General features: G+C 42.0%; 1 protein-coding gene across 5 annotated transcripts in view; it reads right to left on the bottom strand.

The window, feature by feature from the left end:
* Positions 1 to 1,310: 1,310 nt before the first annotated feature.
* Positions 1,311 to 20,809, bottom strand: part of szt2 (SZT2 subunit of KICSTOR complex) — a gene marked incomplete at its 3' end in the record, with an annotated part of 80,603 nt that continues 61,104 nt past the window's right edge. For 2 of the 5 annotated variants that reach the window (XM_084548702.1, XM_084548699.1), the window contains 13 exons: positions 20,017 to 20,142; positions 19,301 to 19,503; positions 18,690 to 18,786; positions 17,377 to 17,457; positions 16,420 to 16,494; positions 9,313 to 9,402; positions 6,858 to 7,071; positions 4,648 to 4,825; positions 4,430 to 4,552; positions 3,258 to 3,774; positions 2,216 to 2,326; positions 1,551 to 1,619; positions 1,311 to 1,454 (listed from right to left, as the gene is read on the bottom strand). In XM_084548702.1, coding sequence (XP_084404828.1) covers positions 1,311 to 1,454; positions 1,551 to 1,619; positions 2,216 to 2,326; positions 3,258 to 3,774; positions 4,430 to 4,552; positions 4,648 to 4,825; positions 6,858 to 7,071; positions 9,313 to 9,402; positions 16,420 to 16,494; positions 17,377 to 17,457; positions 18,690 to 18,786; positions 19,301 to 19,503; positions 20,017 to 20,142 — 2,028 coding nt within the window. Of the gene's footprint in view, positions 1,455 to 1,550; positions 1,620 to 2,215; positions 2,327 to 3,257; positions 3,775 to 4,429; positions 4,553 to 4,647; positions 4,826 to 6,857; positions 7,072 to 9,312; positions 9,403 to 16,419; positions 16,495 to 17,376; positions 17,458 to 18,689; positions 18,787 to 19,300; positions 19,504 to 20,016; positions 20,143 to 20,809 lie in introns of those variants that run through there. The other 3 variants (XM_084548698.1, XM_084548700.1, XM_084548701.1) reach the window with 3 other exon arrangements.

The raw sequence follows: 20,809 nt of genomic DNA, 5'->3' as shown, positions 1-20,809 counted from the left end.
GCAACCCTCTTTGACTAAAGGACAACCAGAAAAAAAGCTCAGTGCTAGAGGTCTTCAGAGAGACCGTATCCCTGAAAAAGCCTTGTCCCGTCCAGACCATGCAGACCATTCAGTTGCAGGCTGAGTCAGACCGCCACAACCCCGGCTGCATATTCAGTCAGCCAGTCAAACGCGGCAAATGACCGGCTAGAATGTGCAAAGTGAACTTGTTAAAAGAGTGGACCTGGTTAGTGGAGGCAGTTAGAGCGATGCTGCACTTAATTTCCCTGCATGTGACAACTCAACAGAGCAACGCAGCAACACTCAGACATAGTGTTCTGATTAACTACTGTATAGTGAACGCAGCGTGATCATGCCGACACGTGACAACGGTTAACGTAACAGCCTGTCTCACTAGTTGCACGCTGGATTAAGCTTCAGACAATATTTGGATTCAGCCCAATTAAACCCTTAACCATCACCACGAATTTAGTTTAGAATTGAGACAAATTTCTGTCTGAAGTCAGATAACAATACCCGATTGTTGGTTAAACTATTGGGCTGGATTTCTGGCAGATCAGAGGGTTTGGGAAGCTCTCCACAGGGTGAGCACTTCCTGGCTATGATCAAAGATGCTACCATGCTTCATTTCTCTTATTGTCTGATTTGTTGAGAATACATTTTATTGAATTCTCATCTGGCAAAAGTGAGGAGCTACACTATGGTACAGCGTTAGCTCTGTGTTGAGGTGAGTTAAACTATTTGTACAGTGTGGGAATAAACACCGCAGGACCTATTAAATAAACTGCTTATAACATTACTAGAATGTGTAGTGTGGGTGAGCAAACTGTTTGAGATTTACAAAAGCACAGTGTCAGCTCTATGTAGTAGCTTTGATCATAAACCTTGAAGTTTAATATTAGTTTCCTTTAAAAAGAATATATATATATGACTGAATTCAAGCTGATGCTGAACCAGCAAATGGATGCTTTCTGCAGAGCAGTTAAGAGCTATTTAATTTCAGACTGGTTTAGGGCTGGTTGAGCTAATTGATGATAGAACTGGCAGCAATGCGTATGCAAATAGTCATAGCCCAATTCAATTTATGGATCTGTGTTTCCGTACGGTCCATTCAGGCTGCATAAGAAGCGGGTGTGTATAAATAACTGTAGATGCTGCTCTGCCGCTGCAAGCTCACATTGCTGCTGTGAGAAAACTCTTCAAGAGGATTCCGCCACAGAGAAACCACTTCCTGCGTTCCCTCCTGCGTTCTTTGGCGTCGCTCGTGGACACGTCATAATGAGCCGAGGCGAGTCCAGCGATTCTCCGCTCTATAACAGCCCTGTCCAGAGGTTGTAGCAGGCTGTGTTGATGACTGACTCCAGGTGATGATACATGGACACCAGTTGAGGAGGGGGGCTGCTGCTGGCCTGGGTCTGCGATGGCAGCGGCTCCCGAAACACGACCTTTAAGCTCTGTGGGAGGAAGAAGAATAGAAAAGAGACATTTCCAGGAAGTTTGCACACATGTGGTATCAACATATAATCCTTCAGACTGGAAGAATAACTCACTGTTTTTCCAGCTTGGGTGTCCAGAAAGACCAGAACAAAGCAGTCGGTGAACTTCTGGTTCAGAACAGCCTGAAACAAGGTGATGTAGACAGATTTTTGAAGGTGACGAAGGTACCGTCCACCCATAGGCGCTTAACATGGATTTATGATTAACATGACAACACTAAAGGAAACACTTTTTGTGGTATTCTGCAAATAGCTGCTGGTTGTGGTATCAGTTTGTATGCACAAGGTGTTGACCTGGCCTCCAAATTCACTAGATCCCAAACTGATCAAGTATCTGTGGGATGATCCACAGAGGCCCCTCCCCTCAACCCATTGGCCCCCACTAACAACGTCTTGTTGCCAGACACCACAGGACACCCTCAGAAGGCCCATGTCCATTCTCTGATGAGTCACAACTGTTATGAAGGCACAAGGGAGACCTACACAATATTAGGAAGGTGGTCACGACTTTGAACACACACACTGTTGCAAACTATGAAGAATCCTATAATTATCCCTTAAAAGATTAAAAATTCCCCTGGAGTCCTGTTTAAAAGTGTTTTTAACAATTGTTCTTGAATGCTCCATTAAACACGTACCACTAACCCCAGTACCATATTTTATAGTATGCGTCATTTGCTCTCAACAAAAAGGAAGCAGAACACAGAGTATTTTCTCACCAGGTACTGGATGCCGTTGTCGTCAAAGTGCCTGCAGCTCTGGGGGAAGCGGTTCAACAGGACTTTGATTAGACTCTGGTACCAGGCTGGACTCATGGTCAGGAAACAGTCCTGCAGCAAAACATCGCACTGACATTACAACAAGCTGCTTCTCATTGATCACAAAGTGTGCCTGAAGCCAACAATGTTTTCCCACACATTTCAATTTAGCAACAATTTGTGATCTGTATCTGGACACTGCATTAACTGAGGTCGCAACGAGTTCCCTGAAATAAATAAACAGGTTTATGTCTGACTTGGGTCAAAAGACGTACAGACGTCAGCCAGTCTGTTGTTAAATATAACTGAAGTGTAATACTGAAAGCATGCATGTCCAACTCTGCAGTAATTTCAGTGTTATTACAGTCTTGTATAAGCAAAAAATGTAGGTAGATCTTTTCAGGGATAGTTTGTGTCCTTCAGTGTTTTGTTGATGTGATTCAGGCAGGTGGATAGCACAGTGAGACTGGCAGCTGCCATGTTCAGTGGTTTGATGTCATGAAAGCTCATTCATTCATTCACGTCCTTGTTCCTGTGAAGGGTCGCTGGGGGGGCTGGAGCCTATCCCAGCTGTAATCGGGCGAGGGGCGGGGTACACCCTGGACAGGTCGCCAGTCTATCACAGGGCTAACACAGAGAGACAGACAACCATTCACACTCACATGCACACCTACGGCCAATTTAGAATCACCACTTGCGTTTTTGTTTAATTAATACTACACTCTGCTCTACCTCCACCAGTTAGAAGGAAATGTTGGATTATACACTGTATTTATTTATTTATTTACAACTTTGCTTTACAGAGCGGTTGGGATGGCAACTTGTGGTCGCTAACATGGAGGGGGTGGGGCTTATGACCTATACTGCAGCCAGCCACCAGGGGGAGCTCCACTTGCAGGAGGACGGCAAGATAGTAACTGTGTCCCACAAGTACAGGAGTTACAGTGGGTCTATGCAGGCACTCTGTTTGCCACTGCACTGAAGTGTAAGGTGGTAATCTTACCAGCTGTGGATCAATCTCCCCCACCGAACGGCTCTGCACGGCCTCCAACAGCTCCTCCAACTCGTTGAACGACAGCTTGGCCAGCTTGAGTTTGTCCAGGGCCACGTGCTCCCCATGGAACAGCCTCCTCCACAAGTTATCCCTGCGGCAGTGACCCATAGCCTGCTCCACACTGGCTTGGATCTGTCTGCGGGCTGACGCCACCTCATTGTTAAGCAGAGGGAACAGAGGGGAGGTGTAGAGCAGCCCCTGAGCCTCCGGCCCGCCCCCCGCTAGAGGGTAAAACTCATTGCCGTCGCTAGGGGTCGAGACAGCTGCAGCTTCAGATGACGTGTCCTCCCAGAGGTCCTGCTCAGAGCTCCGTGACCCAAAGGCCTCCGCTCGGTCTTGGGGGAGCCGGCCGCCTGGTTCACCGGGATCACGGTGGATCTGGGGAAGCTTCTTGAAGCGTCGCATGTCGGCAGTGAGGCGGGGAAAGAGCTCTCTCTGACTGGTCATGATCACGTAAAACCGCAGCCTACACAGGAAACATTTCAATTCAAAAGGATTTAAAAGGGAAGGAATGTCATTTAATTTTGAACACCAAAATCATATCTTCGTAATGATTGACGGTTGTTTTTCTTTACTTAGTTGAGTGGTTCTTGCCATAATATGGATTAGAGCAGAAGTTGAATAGGACTATTCACTGTAGAGAACTGTGTAACAACCCGACCTCTGTACAACACAACAGATGGTTGCAAACACATTAAGAAGCTGATTGAGAGAATGCCTCGAGTGTTAAAGCTGTCATCAAAGCAAAAGGAGGCTGCTCTGAAGAATTCATTACCAATTTCACCAATCTATCAAAAGGCTCAAATCTGAAGAGTCAAAATATAAAACATATTCTGGTTTACTACATCCTAGTTTAGACATCTTCAGCATTAATCTACAATGTAGAAAATATTAGACAGGATATTTCACAGTATGTAATTTAGCACGGTTGGAGGTATAAACAATTATCTTATTATTTTAGTTGTGTATTTGTTGTTGCACACAAGTGTGATTATTTATGTTGAAAGCTGTTCACAGCAAAAGGACCTCTTCCCACAGCATGCGGTTACAGCAGTGCTGTGCTCTGGTCTCACCATAATGGTTGTTTAATTGTTTAAGTCGTTTCATTTTTATCTCCTTACCTCAGCAAATGTCTCTCCCCATCTGACTGCTCCTCAAATGGAGCGGCATTATGGCACACCACCAGGGACACATCAAAGTCATCGTGGTGATGCAGGCCCTCCAGATCCTTGTAAGACCCCGAACTAAAGCAGGAAACAAGAGGAGAAAGAGACGACGAGTGAAGCAGCTTATGTGAGGGAAGTGTGTTTATTCTGGGTTTTCTGGGGTGTGCTTTCACCTGTTCCACAAAGCCACCAGTGCATACTCATGCAGGTCAGGCATCCCTTTCTTGTTGTCAGTGGTAACTGCAGCCTTGGACATGCGCAGCGGCTTCATGCCGTATGTGCTGGCATGATCGGTGATGTAGTTGTAGAGCTGGTGAGCTGTTATCATCCCCGTGGAAATGGAAAAGCTCCCTGGTTTACAGAAGGATCACAGAGCTCAGATAGATAACCACAGATATCCCAGCTCACCCCACCCATGTCACAACAGAAACTTAAAACCCTTCATGTAAAAGCAATGCAAATATCCATCTGTTATCGCCTAAATGACTCAGAGAGACCTCCAGGTAAGGCTCAAACCATAGAAGTACACAGATAGTGGAATTAAAGCACTAAGTAAACATATAATCTCGAGATTGTTTATTGACTGATGATACCAGTCATAGTGGATCCCTGTCATGGTCACTCAGATTTGTTTACAGAGAAACTAGTACCAAACTGAATCTTATTTTAAAGAATGAACAACAAAAAAATAATACAATTTTTAAACCAGCATGGTATCACTATGAAAATAGTGACAGATGGGCTGAAAGCTTGAGCCTTAATTATATTACACTGTGAAGGCAATTTGTGTATATTTTGCACCACTAAAACCTACTGCAAGTCAAAACAGAGGTGTCTTTTTTCCCCCAAGATCACCACAGCATGTATGTACACCGATCAGGCATAACATTATGACCAGTGTTGTGGGTAACGCGTTACAAAGTAATGCGTTAGAGTACTCTAATTACTTTTTCAGTGTAACTTGTAACATAACGCGTTAGTTTCATGCGTTAAGCAATCAGTAACTTCGTTATTTTTTTAAAAAAGTAATCCGCTGCTTTAAGAATTACTCTGGATAAGGAAAGAAAAATTCCGACTACAGCCTGCTTTTTGTCAGACAGTACTGTGCCACCTGCGGATGTGTCAGCGGAGGCGCAGCGCTGTGATGGTGCGTCTGTGCCCTGCTGACCTACGTTACCTGTGTGTGTGTGTGTGTGTGTGTGTGTGTGTGTGTGTGTGTGTGTGTGAGTGTTTTCGAACCGCCGGCAAGATGGCAGAGAGGACAGCTTTTGAATCGTGGAAGTACGCACATTATTTTCAATTCGCCAGCGAAAAGGACAAGAACAACATGACAGTAAAATGCACACTCTGCGTTGGTGAAAAGCTTCTGTCGACCGCAAAAAATTCCACTTCCAATTTAGAAAAAACATCTTGTATCCAAGCACCACTCTATCACCCTGGCATTGTTATCCTGCAGAGTTAATTTGGTTGGATGAATGACGTTATTCATTGTCGGGACTTCTCGGTGCATTTAAAGGAGGCTGTGTGTCGCTGAGTTGCAGCGGCTTTAAATTTTTGGTAACGCATGAGTACTCTAACGCGTTACTTTTATTCATAGGTAACGCTGTAACGTAACAGATTACTTTTAATTGATGGTAACGTTGTAACCTAATTAACTACTTTCCAAAGTAACTATAGCCAACACTGATTATGACCACCTAATATTGTGTAGGTCTCCCTTGTGCCTCCAAAACATTTGTGACTCATCAGAGAATTGACATGGGCCTTCTGAGGGTGTCCTGTGGTGTCTGGTAACACAATGTTGTTAGTGGGGGTCTTTGGGTCCTGTGGGTTGAGGGGAGGGGCCTCTGTGGATTAGGTTTGTTCCAGTGTATGCCACAGATACCTGGTCAGTTTGGGATCTAGTGTATTCGGAGGCCAGGTCAACACGTTTCTCATGTTTTTTTGAGTTGTTCCTAAACTGTTTTTGTGTGTGTGTCTGTGTCAGGCTGCATCCTGCTGGGGATGGTTGCTGCCATCAAGGAGTGTCATTGCTATGGGGTGGGGGTGCCTGGTCTGGTCTAGGTGGGTGGTACATAGCTAAGTAACATCCGCACCAATGCCAGGTCCAAAATTTTTCCAGCAGAATGTTGCATTTTCACAAGATGGTCAATGTTATTCTCCTGTCAGTGGTTTTAATGTTGTGGCTGATTGGTGTATGTATAACATTCTAATTTTCAGTTTGAAAATCTCAGATGAACTAATCTGCACCCACTTGCTCCGTTACCTTACTTGGTGGATACCTGACATGAGGCACTAATTTAGGGAAGCTGGCTCATACTAATATTAATTAGTTCTCAGCTTGGTAGCTTGGTAAAACAAAATCAATTTACACCAAACTCACCTTGAAAGACATGATTGCGCCCAAACTTGGGAATGTCCGGATGATGGGAGATGAAGTCGTCCAGGAAGTCGGTGAGCTGGTAGCCTTGGCGTAGCGTCATGTGACAGCCAACCAAGTACTGGTGAACAACACGCAGGTGGAAGTCGTAGCTGAAGGAGTGAACGTGCATCAGGTCCCGGACTTTGTCACACTCCTCAGTGAAGAGCATGGAGAGCTACAACAGAGGAGTGGACACAGTCAGTACCGGCAGTCACACCAAGGTGTACGTTACCTCCAGTGTCAAGGAAAACTGATCAAATAGAATCTGGCAGACACCGATTACTATGAATGTCTATCTATGTAATCATCCATTAGCAAACCTGCTTTGCATTTGAAGGGAAAGGCCCTGCCATTTCAGCTGCTCCCAGCATCGACTGCTCTGTGCAGTGAACCTTAAGGCCCTGCTCTATGAACCCCTTTGCTGCTTGGTGAGAGCCTTTTGTAAGCACCTTTGATATTAATCTGACTCATAATAGTATCTTATTTAATTAAATCCAACATCAAAAGGGGCCTGGCAAAAAAAACAGGCAGTAATTGCAAATGCAAATGGCTGCAGTGAGAAGCTGGGGTGTGCAGTTAATTACAGCACAATATGAGTTTACCTGCTACTCCTGCATCTACTTTCATCTGAACCATTTGCCTGGAACATACACAAAGATAAAGAGGCAGGAAAACACTGCAAAGAGATGACTCTTTTCTTTAGCTGTAGAAAACTTTCATCTCCGAGTCAGTGTCTGTAACCATTCTACACCTTTTCCTGCCTCAACACCTAGCCAGAAACTATCAAAAGGGCAGGAGAATTTCATCACTGCCCTCAGCACAGAGATATGAATGAGGATGAATATTCCTTTGGCACAGAGTAATGAAATGATGAACATTAACTTTTTGTCTCCCCGGTGGTGTTCCTGCAGCCTGGTAGACGAATTAAGTGTTAGCCTGCTATGCATGAAGCCAGGAAACCACCGGGACAGCAAAGTTCTCTTTAGCGTTAAAGGTAGCACATTTCCTGTGCGTGCCCTCTTGACTGTCGAGCTAACATTTATTATTTCCTGAACTATAATCCCAGATGTTCCCGCTAATTAAACACCCTGTAACTCTGACGAGAACAAATTGCTAGTCTGAGTCGCGGGGCTGCAAGTTGTCTCCTGTCAGCCGCACTCAGTGGAAGCGAAATTAATGACAGCGGCTACAATGGAGGGAAAAGCTGTAATCACTGAGGTCATACAAGAGGAAAAGAATATACAAAGCAAGTTGATTGAAAAAACGACAAGGAGAGTCACAATAGGAAAGCTTAAAAAAAATGGTGACATCCATTGATATCTCACTTTGAGGCTGCCTTTTCTGTTCTAGAAAGACAGATTTATTATATGTATTTTGCAGACGTTTGTGTACAATGCAACTTTGATGGAAAGCAATATTTTTTTTTTCAGTATTATACAGACAAATGGATAGTACAGCGATCTGAAAAATTATCCATTGCTGCTTCACATGGTTATACTTTGTATTTCTGTTCATGCCTGGTTCTATGTTCATAAAGTAGACTGTGAAAAGACCAGGAACAAGACTATAATTTTCCATAAATGTCATATACCAAACATTTTTTCCTATGCACACGTGAAATGTCTTACATTTTACAGATTGCTTGGAATTACAAGTGGCTGCATCATCACATGTGGAATGTTTGAAAACCGCATGTGCCAAGATGTACGTTTTTACACGCTGCATGCATTCAGAAAATGAACAGTATTAGGTCTAAAAATTAGCCACTGTACTTTATTTAATGACAGATTGTGGCTACAACCACACTGCAACTCATTTTCTTTCCCGCCTATAGCGAGCAGAGCAGCAGCAGTAGTAGTTTTCAATCCCATGTTAATGAATGACCCTTTAAACCTTAAGGTAAACTCGGGCTCATAGTGGAAGTAGGCCTGCTCCCTCTGCTACTAAAGAGGCAAGAGAAAATTTTGGTAAGATTGTCAGAGAAAGGGCAGAGGGACACTAAGCAGAGACACCCATAGCACCCAAACCAACAAGCACGGAGACGACAGCCTGTTGACAGTCAGGAAGGAAAAGGAAAACATAGAGGGGGCAGATGCAGGCCTAAAACTGAAAAAAAGAAAAGATATAAATGCCCGACTCCTCCCACTCTTTGAGACCCTACATCCAACACAAACCTTCTACTTACTTTACAGCCAAGTCGGTTGTTGCGGCAACTGTAGCTCCCAGAGGTTACGAAAGCATACTTCAATTTAACAGTGAATCTCATTCATTCCCAAAGGGACAAAAAACAAAAAAAGACAGACATGTAGATTTGGAAAGGAAGAGACCAGGACTGATGGCAGCAAGCAGAGTGGCGAGGAGGGGTGAAGCCTGATTGTAGTGAGACACCCCTCCCTTGAGAATGGCTGGGACATACCGCACAATCAGATACGGGGGTGGCATCTGGAAACGGCTTGCGAGGTTTGGTGAGGAGGCTGCCCTGATGGAGAGATGACATGAGGTGGGACTAGACAGACACAGAGACACACAGACGGATGGGAAAGGAGGACTGAAGATATACTACAAGAGTAAATAAGAACATGGCTTCTTGGACCCTTTTTTCATACTACCCTCATAATATTCACATTATATACACACATTTGATATGTAGACCCTTACTGTATGAGACCCGAGCCCACATTTCCAATGCTTGTTGTAGATTAGGGCTCACACCTACTATTTGACTTAGCGAGGAGTTCACAAGTGGACCACTTGTGGATAATATGTCTCAAAGCAAACATGATCAGATTGATGGTAAATCATTGTAAAACACCAACTCGCATATATACATACACATAATTCCTATTGCGTTAACTGGGTTTATTGGTTGGTTGGGTAAGCGGAGCCACCCGCTATGCCTAACATTGCCTTTTTTGTCATTATTTACCAGTGCATTGTCACAGCAGGAGCCCATTAGCTTTCTTTTGTGCCGTGGTAAGCTAAATTAAAAAGAATAAATTTAAAAAAAAAACTCACTTCCTTTAGGTATTTCATTATAAATCAATTTTACACTGACAGCCTATAGCTAATGAATGCATTACTCATCACTTTTATCCGTGTCTTTCCTTTCTTCACACGTCGAACTGTCCATGTAACAGTTATACGTGAATGATATTCCCAGTTGTTTTGTATGTCTGTTAATTTACATTAATAACTGAACTCATCCATATTGTTCCTCATGCCACACCAGAGCGTCGATAGTGTGGAGTGTGGCTCGCAAAGACAAGGAAACTATTTTAGCATCCAATTAAAACAGCCACTTCAGTGTGCTCTCACTTGCAAACAATACCAGCTGCAATTACAAATCCTCCTCTCGCTCGTGCGTCTCTGCGTTTCGGGAGGAATATTCAATTTGTACGAGAGACCTGTTGTTTATTTAGCTGTAGTCAGTTTCGAGCAATGTTCAGGCTGTTTATGGACATTGTTGGCGTGCAATAGCTGTGACAAATGCACCCTTTCTTCCTTTCTCACCACTTAAACCCTTCTGCCATCTCACTGTGCATAGAACCATCAACTCTTTTATGACAGTCGACCTCTTACACCACTTCGTTGACACCTTGACAATAGAGCCCGGAGTGAAACAAACACCATGGCATCCTTGATATCTTTCAAAAGATTTTTTTTTTTCTGCTTTTGTCACATCAAAGCACTTGCTAGCCCCCTGAATCAGAAAATGGATCAGTCACTAACAGGAGAGCAGGAAATGAACCAAAGGGATTTGGTGCATGATCATAGGTACGCCGGAAAGGTCTGAACTTGCATAAATTCGGTAGGTAGAGCAGGTTTTCCACGAATCAGCGGGTTAGCGGTTCAATCTCCGACACATGGGTCACATGTCGAAGTGTCCCTGAGCAAGACAATGAACCCTGAGTTTCTCCCAGTGCTTGGTATGTGTGACAGTTGTGTGAATGAGTGGCACTGTGACTGTTGGTAGAAAAGCACTATATAAATACAAGACCATCATTGACTATGAGAATACAGTAGTCTAAGGAGAGTTGGAAGTTAGAGAGCAGTCAGTAGAGCTATCTATGTATTTAGCATGTCCATTCTTGATGTCTTTGAGAGAAAAAAAATGTTATCATCATAAACTGTAATATAATAATATTAATATTCTGTTAATAAAGTAAGGAACTACTGCAGCTGGCAAGCACACTGCTTATACTCAACACAGTTATAGCCTGAAGTAGCCAGACTCTTATCAGAATGAGTTTGGTGAAATGTCATTTAGATTTCAATATGGGCCGTGTTTCAAGCATTCATTAATACACAGGATAAGATGGTACAATCTCTTGTGCCAAGATCCCAGGCAAAACACATTTAGAGGCCCAGTCCAACTGAAAACCGACCAGCTGGCTTACCAACCACTGATGCGGACTGAACCATGACCAAAACACAACCATCAAGTTCTGCTCAACTTCAACTATTTCAAAACCAGCTGTGGGAGTTTCTTCTTAGTATTTAGTTCAGACAGATTGTACACCTGAGCTCTCTATTCTCAACACTGTCAAGACAACTTGCTGCAGACTAATTCTAGGGAAAATGTCCTCAATGCTGAACTTGATCTGTAAGATTTTTCATTTTTACTTCACTAATGCAAGTGACAGTGTCTCATATCAGGATAAAAGCCTATGTTTGGACCTTTTTCCCTTGCGACTAAATACTAGAAAACTGTTCAAAACACAATATCTGAAACATTAAGAAGATGCAATATCATTTAGCTAATTAGAAAAAGCTAATAACGTGTTAGACATGCACACCAGCACACAATAATTAACATCTATTAACAATTATGCACATTGCTCGCAAGTGTGCATTTGATAAAAATCTAATAATATAATTTAATAAGCTCCACATTCGCTTCGGGAGCAGTCAGCTTTGCATGTGTGTCTGTTGTACGTTGCTTCTTTTTTGTTAGAGTAATTCGTCTCTTGGAATGCACGGCATGAAACTGAGTGCACTGGAGAACCCAATGAAGTCTGAAAAGTGACACAGTGTGAATAACACGCTGGATAGTGAATTAGTGCTGAAGCAAAGTTATTTTCTTTCCAGATGAACAACCTCTGTTGGACAGCATCAGGATTTCATCCTCAGAGGCAGTTACATTTTGAAAGGGTCTGAACTCAAAAAAACAAATATATCTAGAATGGACAGAAACCTAAGGCCAAAACAAATATTGATTAAATGTATATCTGAAAGTCAATAACTAAAATATTTTTTTTTAAATGTGCTTTTAAATGAATGCATTTTCAGGTACTGGTATTATGTAGTATTTGAATACATAACAAGCCATAACATAACAAGTTGTTAACTAAACAACATCAATGGTATTACAGCAATTTTGCATGTTTACCAGGTTTTGGAAATTTTCACTACAATCTGAGGAGATGAGTGAAAGAACAGACAAGGAAAGGCACCTAGACTAGTCAAACACCAGAAGCTTGACGGATGTGAGAAAAAAGCTCTGGGAAATATGTTTAGAATCAGCTGCAATCACAGATTCTTACTGGATTTGACAAGAGCTGTTCAACCAAGACAACGATGTTGGTAAAGATCAAAATTAACTGCAATACGTGTATTCATAATTTAACTCGTTTGGACCATAGACTGTATAAAGATGGCGGAACTGCTTCTCAAAAGTGAAGCCAAAGCAAGTAGAGCTCCCCCTGGTGACTAGTTGCAGTATAGGTCATAAGCTCCACCCCCTCCATGTTAGTGGATGGGACGAGGGCCAAACTAAAACACTAAAATACAGGTCAAATAATCTTTTTCAAGGATGGTTTCTGTCATTTTAGGTAGTTAATATAATGTTGCTGCATGTTCAAGTGTAATTTTGGATAGGTTTTGTTTTAGTTAGAAACTGCTCCGTAAAGTGGTCCGGTGGGACCATGAAAGTATACTTTTGTCAAAAAGAAATTTAAAAAATCACTACAGTGTATAAACCAACATTTCCTTGAAACTGGTGGAGGTAGAGCAGAGCGCAGTATTAATTAAATGAAAAGCCGAGTGAATCTGGAAGTGCAGGTGGGTTATCGATATCGTGGCACCGCGTGGCTCCACTCTTGGACCGCACTGCGCAGACTACTCAGTTTGGCCAATGAGAGGAAGTGGCGAGACTTTGTCCATATTTATATACACTCATTATAAACACTTATGGTTTGGACAGATACAGTACGATGTATATTGCTTGCCTTTCATGTAAGCTTTTTTCTTTTTGTTGTTCACCAGAAAGTGGGGTTTTGAAGACGTGGGAGGATAAGCTGGAAACCAATGACCCTGTGGTTGGCAGGCCTTTTTTAGAATAAGTGTTTTATAATGCACTTGGCAGGAAGTGAGCAAGGACATTACAAGGATAAGGCTGGCAATACTCAGTCTTTTGTATTGTCGCTTAACACCATTAAAAGACCCAAACCAGCAATGAAGATAAGCTTCTACATAAGTTTGTTTAATCCCCTGCGATATCTAAAAGCAATAGGACACATATGTTGAGAAATCTGCAGCTTCTGGTTAGAGAAATGCTGAAATGCACCAAAGAGCAGTGCCAAACACAGACAACTGTCCACTCTGACTCAGACTTCATTAAATCTTGAGCAAATGACATCCAGCTACTATAATACAGTCAAAATAAATAAGCAGTTAAATACATGCCATGAAGCTTGTTTTCAATATTAGATAAGAAAACACTTGATCCTCTCTGAAACAATGCGAACAGATGAAGTTGTTGGCATTCTCAATCAATTTGAGAATTTTTATATATATATTTGTCCATTTAAACCCCTGACATCGAGGGTCTGCTGCCCTCTTAGTTATTAACGCGTGTGGTGTCATTATGCCAAGATCTAAAGAGCTCGCTAAGGTCTTCAGGAAAAGGCTTGCGGATGGCTGTGAGCCTGGCAACTAAATCCTGCCACTGTAAGGAAAATCCTCTAAAAGTGGCACAGATTTAAAATGACTCTGCTGAGGAAAGGACCGGGCCTTTGGGAATAACATCGCCTGGACAAAACAATCAAGAACACATGGTAGATATGTTTGATGCAGAAGAAAAACGTCACACCAACTGTGAAGAATGGTTCAGTGTCTCAGGGACTGGGGCGCTTGTAGTTAGTGCTTCAATTATTAATTTCAGCACCATACACCAATCAGCCACAACATTATGACCACCTTCCTAATATTGTGTAGGTCTCCCTTGTGCCTCCAAAACAGTTGTGAATCATCAGAGAATGGACATGGGCCTACTGAGGGTGTCCTGTGGCGTCATTGCTACGGGGTGGAGGTGCCTGGTCACTTGTAGGCACTGTTTAAAACAGGTTCCAATATTTGCTTGTATAAATATGTCTAATATCCTCAATAGTGTATTTTTCCACTCCAGTTGGGTGGTCTGTACGTTTCCTTTTGTAAGCACTCCCGAATACAGTAAGCCTACTGGCCAGAATTTTTAAGCCACTAAAGCTTTTTTTTTTTAAACCACAACAAGAACATTACAAGAATTGAACAGTAAAACCTGCTCAGTGAACTCGGTTTGTCACTTAAGCGGTGAAAGACAACTGTTTTCAAGCTGGCAGAAAGTGTGTCTGGATTCAAGTGCCAACTGTAAGTGTGGGGATGAGTGGATAGGAGCAAATCTGATAATATTCCCAACATTAGTCTTTACTTTGGGAGAAAGCTGGTGACTATGCATTTGAAACACAGGAACATCTGACCATTACACCACACCGCAAATGACCGAACAAATGCAACAGAAATTATCTTTGACCCATTTGCAAATATATCCCGGGAAAGTCCATGTCAGTGTGGAAGAAAGTCAACCGGCTGAAAAGCCTCCATGATATATCTGCTGAATATCTTGAGACAGCCACAAAAGCAATGAAAATGTTGCTTCCATTTCCAACATTACGTCCTTGTGAAGGGTGGTTTTCTGTGACTAACAAAAGCTCAAGAGAGGAATATGCTTGACATGAGGAAATCTGCTTTCATCCCGCATGGTGGGTCATCTTGTGTCAGCCCAGTTGAATTGGTGAGCTGCTATGTGCACTGTGTGTTTATCCAAAAGACATGGTGTGATAATGTTATAAACAGCATGGGATGGGATAACGCAGCTATGCAAACAATGAATTTTCATGCTCTATAGTAATCTGGGCATTTTAAATCTGTGCATACATGCAGCAGGTCAGTAATCCCTTTCTACTCTACCTGCCAGCTAATGTTTGAACCATTGCTTGCTTAGTTTTACCATATTAAATGTATCGCGTGAATCCCTGAAGTCCCGACTTGAGTTTATTTGTTTAAGTGTGGCATTGCAGAAATAGAAACTGAATTATTCAGGTTTAGTTGGACAGGTATACCGCATGCTTTATACTTTGATAACTGAATTTCTACAAATAAAAACCTGCTCACAAATGATGAACAGAAAACAAAACCGAAGCAATTGCACAAGATTCATGGACAGATAGACCAACATTATATATACAGTGACTATTACCTGTATGGACTGACTGATCATCTTTTAAAACATATGAGAGCAATAACTATCATGCACCAAAGACAGCAAGGACAGCCAGCAAAAAACACCCCACAACATCCACATCCGACAGTAGCACCGGCAGCAAAAACAGAATTACACTAAACTTCAGCATCGGCCACTTGGCAGCAAAACGGAGGCATTTACTTCGATAAATAGATTTCCCAAATGGCTTGGCAACAATACTCTGCAGGAAACTGTGAACGTTAAATGATGTTTCACCTCAGCCTTTTTTGTCTGAACTCACTGTCAGCAAATTGTGATCACATCTTAAAACTAAAATTGTTGCAGTATCTGAGGCACTAATGATAGGTTTCTAAAAAACATTTTTATACCATGGATTCCCAAAGAAACAAAGGAAGCCAAAGGTTTTAATCAGTGTTATCCCCCTATAGAAAGTTGATGTGCATGTAGGTGGAAATAACTCCACTTCACAGGAAAAGATTACAGTAAGGAAGCAAGTAACGAAAACCTTCTGGTGATCCATTTTCTAAGTCTGATCTCAATAGTTTTCTCTCCTGTGTTTATGACATACAGTGAAAAACAAGGGTTTGCCAAGAAAATCATTCTAAAGTTACTTTTTTGTTGTTGTTTTTAATCTGAAACAGATGATAATGTTAAATTTTTTTGTCATCTGTGGCGATAAAAACAAAAAAACAAAACAAACTTTCTCATGTGTGAAAACAGACACATTTTCAATTTTACTGACCCATGAAACCAATTGCCCCAAAATTCCAACAGACCCAGGGGACATCCTTAAGAATCTGTAGAAAACCCTGTGTGATCTCCAGACCTTAGTGGACCAGCACACATGAAGCACACACTAAATCTGAGACATTTAAAAAATTCATTTGTTTCACTTGGTTTCTTACTCATGCCTTCAGGCTCTAGAAAACTACAACCACAAAGAGTTAGAACAGGTTAGTGGTGTATCCAAACAAATATAGCAGATTACTGTGAAGCATTTACCTGGGAGTTGACTGTCTGGCCCATGGGAATGCGGGAACACTCAAGTGCGTACTGCTTCACACAGAAATAACACCCCTGGCAAAAGAAGAGCGCACAAGGTCGAAATTAAATAATTTAATTAAAAAAAAATAAATAAATACAAAAACATTATTACTGTGTGGCTGATTAGTTGACAAAGTAATCCCTGGGGGATGATCAGACAGCAGGACACTTTAAATAATAAGAACAGAATGTCCAAGAATGTCACACTATGCATAAGGGTCAAACCTGCTGTCTTCTATGGCTTTATCAAATGTGAACAAGTTACACCACTAGATTATCTGTTTGGAATAATGCAGTGCAAGTTCTGACTGTGGTATAATCTTAATATGCATGGGAGTATTCTAAGTATAAAGAAGGGAGGTCTTATGAAATATGCAAGCGAAGTGTGGTGAGTTGTAGCCAGCTTTTATGATAACAGTGGGTCTACAGCAGTCTCCAGCTGTTGCATGGATTTCTTACAGGCTGAAAGGTAATGGAGCTCCAACAAACTAGTGACATTCAGCCTTCATTTTCACCCATGTCATGAACCAAACATGAATGAACCATGAATGAACCATGAATGAACCATGAATGAACTATGAATCAACATGAACCTTGACTAGAACATGCAGGGGGTACAGACGGGTGGTTAGAGAAGCAGCTTTGGGACTGTAAGGTCACTGGTTTGATCCCCATTGTGCCCATGGCTGAGGTGCCTGGAGCAACTACCCAACCAGTGGTGCCACACGTGCATTATTTAAACTACTTATCTCTTCCGGGACGTTTGAAAGCTAATCTTCACATTGCACTGTTAAGCACTGATAAAATAGGTATCTGATGGAAGGCTCCAGAATCTAAATTTAAAAAAATGACCAACAGACTGATGCCATTGTGATGAGTGATTATTGCCCGTGCCCTTCATGATTCTCATCTCACCTGAAAAGCCAGTTCCATCAACACAATCCCTCCTGGCAGTGCCCTCTGGAGGTGATATGCAGTAGTGCCAGATGCTGTAGTCTGCAAAGTAAAGCACAATCTTACAATCGTAGTTTGTGTAAAATGTGTGTTTAAAGGTGGATACAGGAGATTTTTAGTCACTTCAAGAGTAATCAAATCATGTAAGTGGGTAGGAATAGGTATTTTTTTTATTACTGTGCTAAATTAAATTCAAGTAACTATAAAGAAAATATAATAATAATTATTATAACTAAGCAAATATTGCTTTTAGAACTGAGACTGTAGGGTTTACCACAGCAAAGCGAGCATACAAACATAATACATAAAATAATATCAACAGACTGTAAATAAAAATACTGAAATCACCATCACTCGCTTGTCCTGCAACTTGTCACTGTTTGTTTTGTTGCTGTTATGAACTGAATGCTGGGCAGGTAAGGAAGACTGAGAGTGTCTTAGAGTAACTAGACTTAGCTTGCAGAGCCTTCATGCCTCACGTAAAAAGGGATGAAGACGTCACTTTTAGCATTAACAACCACAAATTGAGCATAAATCAAAACACTAGGTGGTTGCTGTGTTGGATTAGGTGATTATAAAATCGTAACTTCAGCAGTCCAGTACGAAACATACTAGGCTAAACAGATTGTACTGTGAGGATTAACAAACTTGTGAGTAGTTATCAATGTGCCACAAAGGCCGAAGAACTTCGAGTTCAAGCCACATTTCACTGATGTTAGCAGCAATGAAAAGGTTACAACTACCAGACAAAAAAAACACTGTGTTTTGTGATTACCCTGCAGCGGACTGAGCACAGCAGTCTTTTCCCATTCTCATAACCTCACACACATTCTACCAGTGACATTGTCTTTAGAAGCGCAGGCATGGTTTACGGGGAAAAATACAGAAAATATATATAAAAAAAGAAAATGTACCAGTTTCCAACGGATGCGGTCACGGCTTGGAAAGTCTTCACTTGATCTCTGCTGCCCAGTTTTATTTGACTTTGACTCATAACTCTGCTTTTAGTCAGCCTCACCACAACTTAGATCATGCACTTGTGACAGCCCTTCAGTCGGATCAGATTTAGAGAGCGCATGCAAGTTGTTTCATTCAACACTTGCTGCTGTTTTTCTAATCCTAGCTTCTAAAAGAAATATTAAGAAACTGTGGGTAGGGCTAGAAACATGTGCTTAGATTTACTGAGACATTAGCAATTCATTGGGGCCATTATTACAAACGCAAGGCCTGGCTCGATCCCTGAGTGTGTGTTTGTGCGTGTTGGGAACTCTAACCTTAGGGCTGTCCTCGCTTTTCTGCTTTACATAAGAAAACGACATCCTGCCTTCCGATGACATGGAACTCAGCATGGCAGCACGAGCCCGGGCAGTGCTAAAGGAAATGGGGGGGATGGGGTGGAGAGGTCAGTAAGGGCTGGTGGACCACCTGCAGGATGTGACCAACCCATAAGACACAATTTGAAGTGAGTCACAGAGTCTGAGCCTAGAAAGTGACATGAAGGCAAGACAGGCATCTGCCCTGCATCTGCTCTGGTTACATCGGACATGGGGCTGAAATTGGTGGAAGGTCAGAGGTCAGAGGAGCATCAAAACGCACATGATGACAAATGGATAAATACTGCACACAACTGAATACGACATGAGACTAGGAGTCTAGGAGACAGGCAGAAATTGAGTGACTGCTTGTGAAGCTTAATTTGATTAAAATAAAATAAAATAAAATATAAACAATGTAACGGTGCTTAAAAATAACATAAAGTGTATTTATTTTACCTGCTGTCATCACCTATGTCCTGACACTCATAAATAACACGTGCAAGCCACAGTAAAAACACCTACAAAGACCTTCAGCAACAGGCAAATAAACTAGTCTTGCAGATACAGACCTGCGAGCTGGAGACTGAGGCCGGACCTGGACCAGAATGAAGCCCATGCTCTGCAGGTACTGGACGTACTGCTGAAGGAAGGTGCTAGAAATCTCAAGCAACCAGGGTTCTTCCTTCAGTCGGCTAGGCAGCATGTCAGCCGAGTCAGTGCTGTAGCTCCGGTCCCGACCCGAAGCGGTGGAGTCACTGGAGCGGTGGCGTTTCTGGCACACACACACACACACATAAATCACAATTTTGGTGAAAACTTACAGAACAGTGCACATTCCTAAAGCCTAAGGCACAAACCTAATCTCATTGAAGCATTGTTTAAGTAAATGAATGTACTTTATAAGTAAACGGATAAAAAAAAAAGGCATTTGTTGCAGCAAGATGGTGATAACATGGGTTAGAGCTAGAGATGGGGAAAAAAGTAATGTTACAGAGTAGGCTGCACAGAAATTGTACTTTAATACTATGTAATAGAATAAAAACAACAAAAACACAAACAAAAAACAACAAATGATAGTTTGTGCGCATTTGCAGTAAGTCTTCATAGACTGCCAGAATGATTATCTGGCCAGAGCGAACTTTTTTTTTTTGGAGCCCAATGTATTTATCATGTAACAAGCAATCACTGAAAAATCAACGCAGGGTCAGAATTCAGAAAAGTTTTCTTGGGACTTATGGGTATGTATGCTCTTAAGTCCTGAATCAATGAATCATAAAATCTATACCTTCACAGGAGGCGGAATAATCTGTTCTTCTTGGATCTGCTTGCGGAAGACTGGGTCAAAGAGAAGAGGGGTGGCGCAGTAATGGACCAGCCTGGATGACTGCTTCAAAGTCTCCAAATCTGTACCCTGAAGAGACACTCACTGTTATTATTACCACAAGGTAAGATGGTAAATGGTGGAATGACTGTGGTACATAAGACCATGTACAGTGCATATGGAAAGTATTCACAACGCTTCACTTTTTTCCACATTTTGTTATGTTACAGCTTTATCCCAAAATAGATTCAATTAATATTTCCCCAAAATTCTACACACAACACCCCATAATGGCAACATGAAAAAATATTATATATTTATTATAAACAAAAAACTTAAAAAATCACATACACATCACACGTATTCTCAGCCTTTGCCATGAAGCTCAAAATTGAGTTCAGATGCATCCTGTTTGCACTGATAATCCTTGAGATGTTTCTACAGTTTAATTGGAGTCCACCTGTGGTAAATGAAGTCCCAAAGGTCCCAGTGAGCACAGTGGCCTCCGTCATCCATAAATAGAAGAAGTTCGGAACCACCAGGACTCTTCCTAGAGCTGGCTGGCAGTCTAAACTGAGCGATCGGGGGAGAAGGGCCCTAGTCAGGGAGATGACCAAGAACCTGATGGTCAATCTGTCAGAACTCCAGCATTCCTCTGTGAAGAGAGGAGAACCTACCAGAAGGACAACCATCTCTGCAGCAATCCACCAATTAGGCCTGTATGGTAGAGTGGCCAGACGGAAGCCACTCCTTAGTA

This window comes from Chelon labrosus, assembly GCF_963514085.1.
Source record: "Chelon labrosus genome assembly, chromosome: 7".
In the NCBI taxonomy this organism is placed as follows: Eukaryota; Metazoa; Chordata; class Actinopteri; order Mugiliformes; family Mugilidae; genus Chelon; species Chelon labrosus.
The sequence above is the reverse complement of the archived record's forward strand: the minus strand, read 5'-3'. Positions and strand labels throughout refer to the sequence as shown.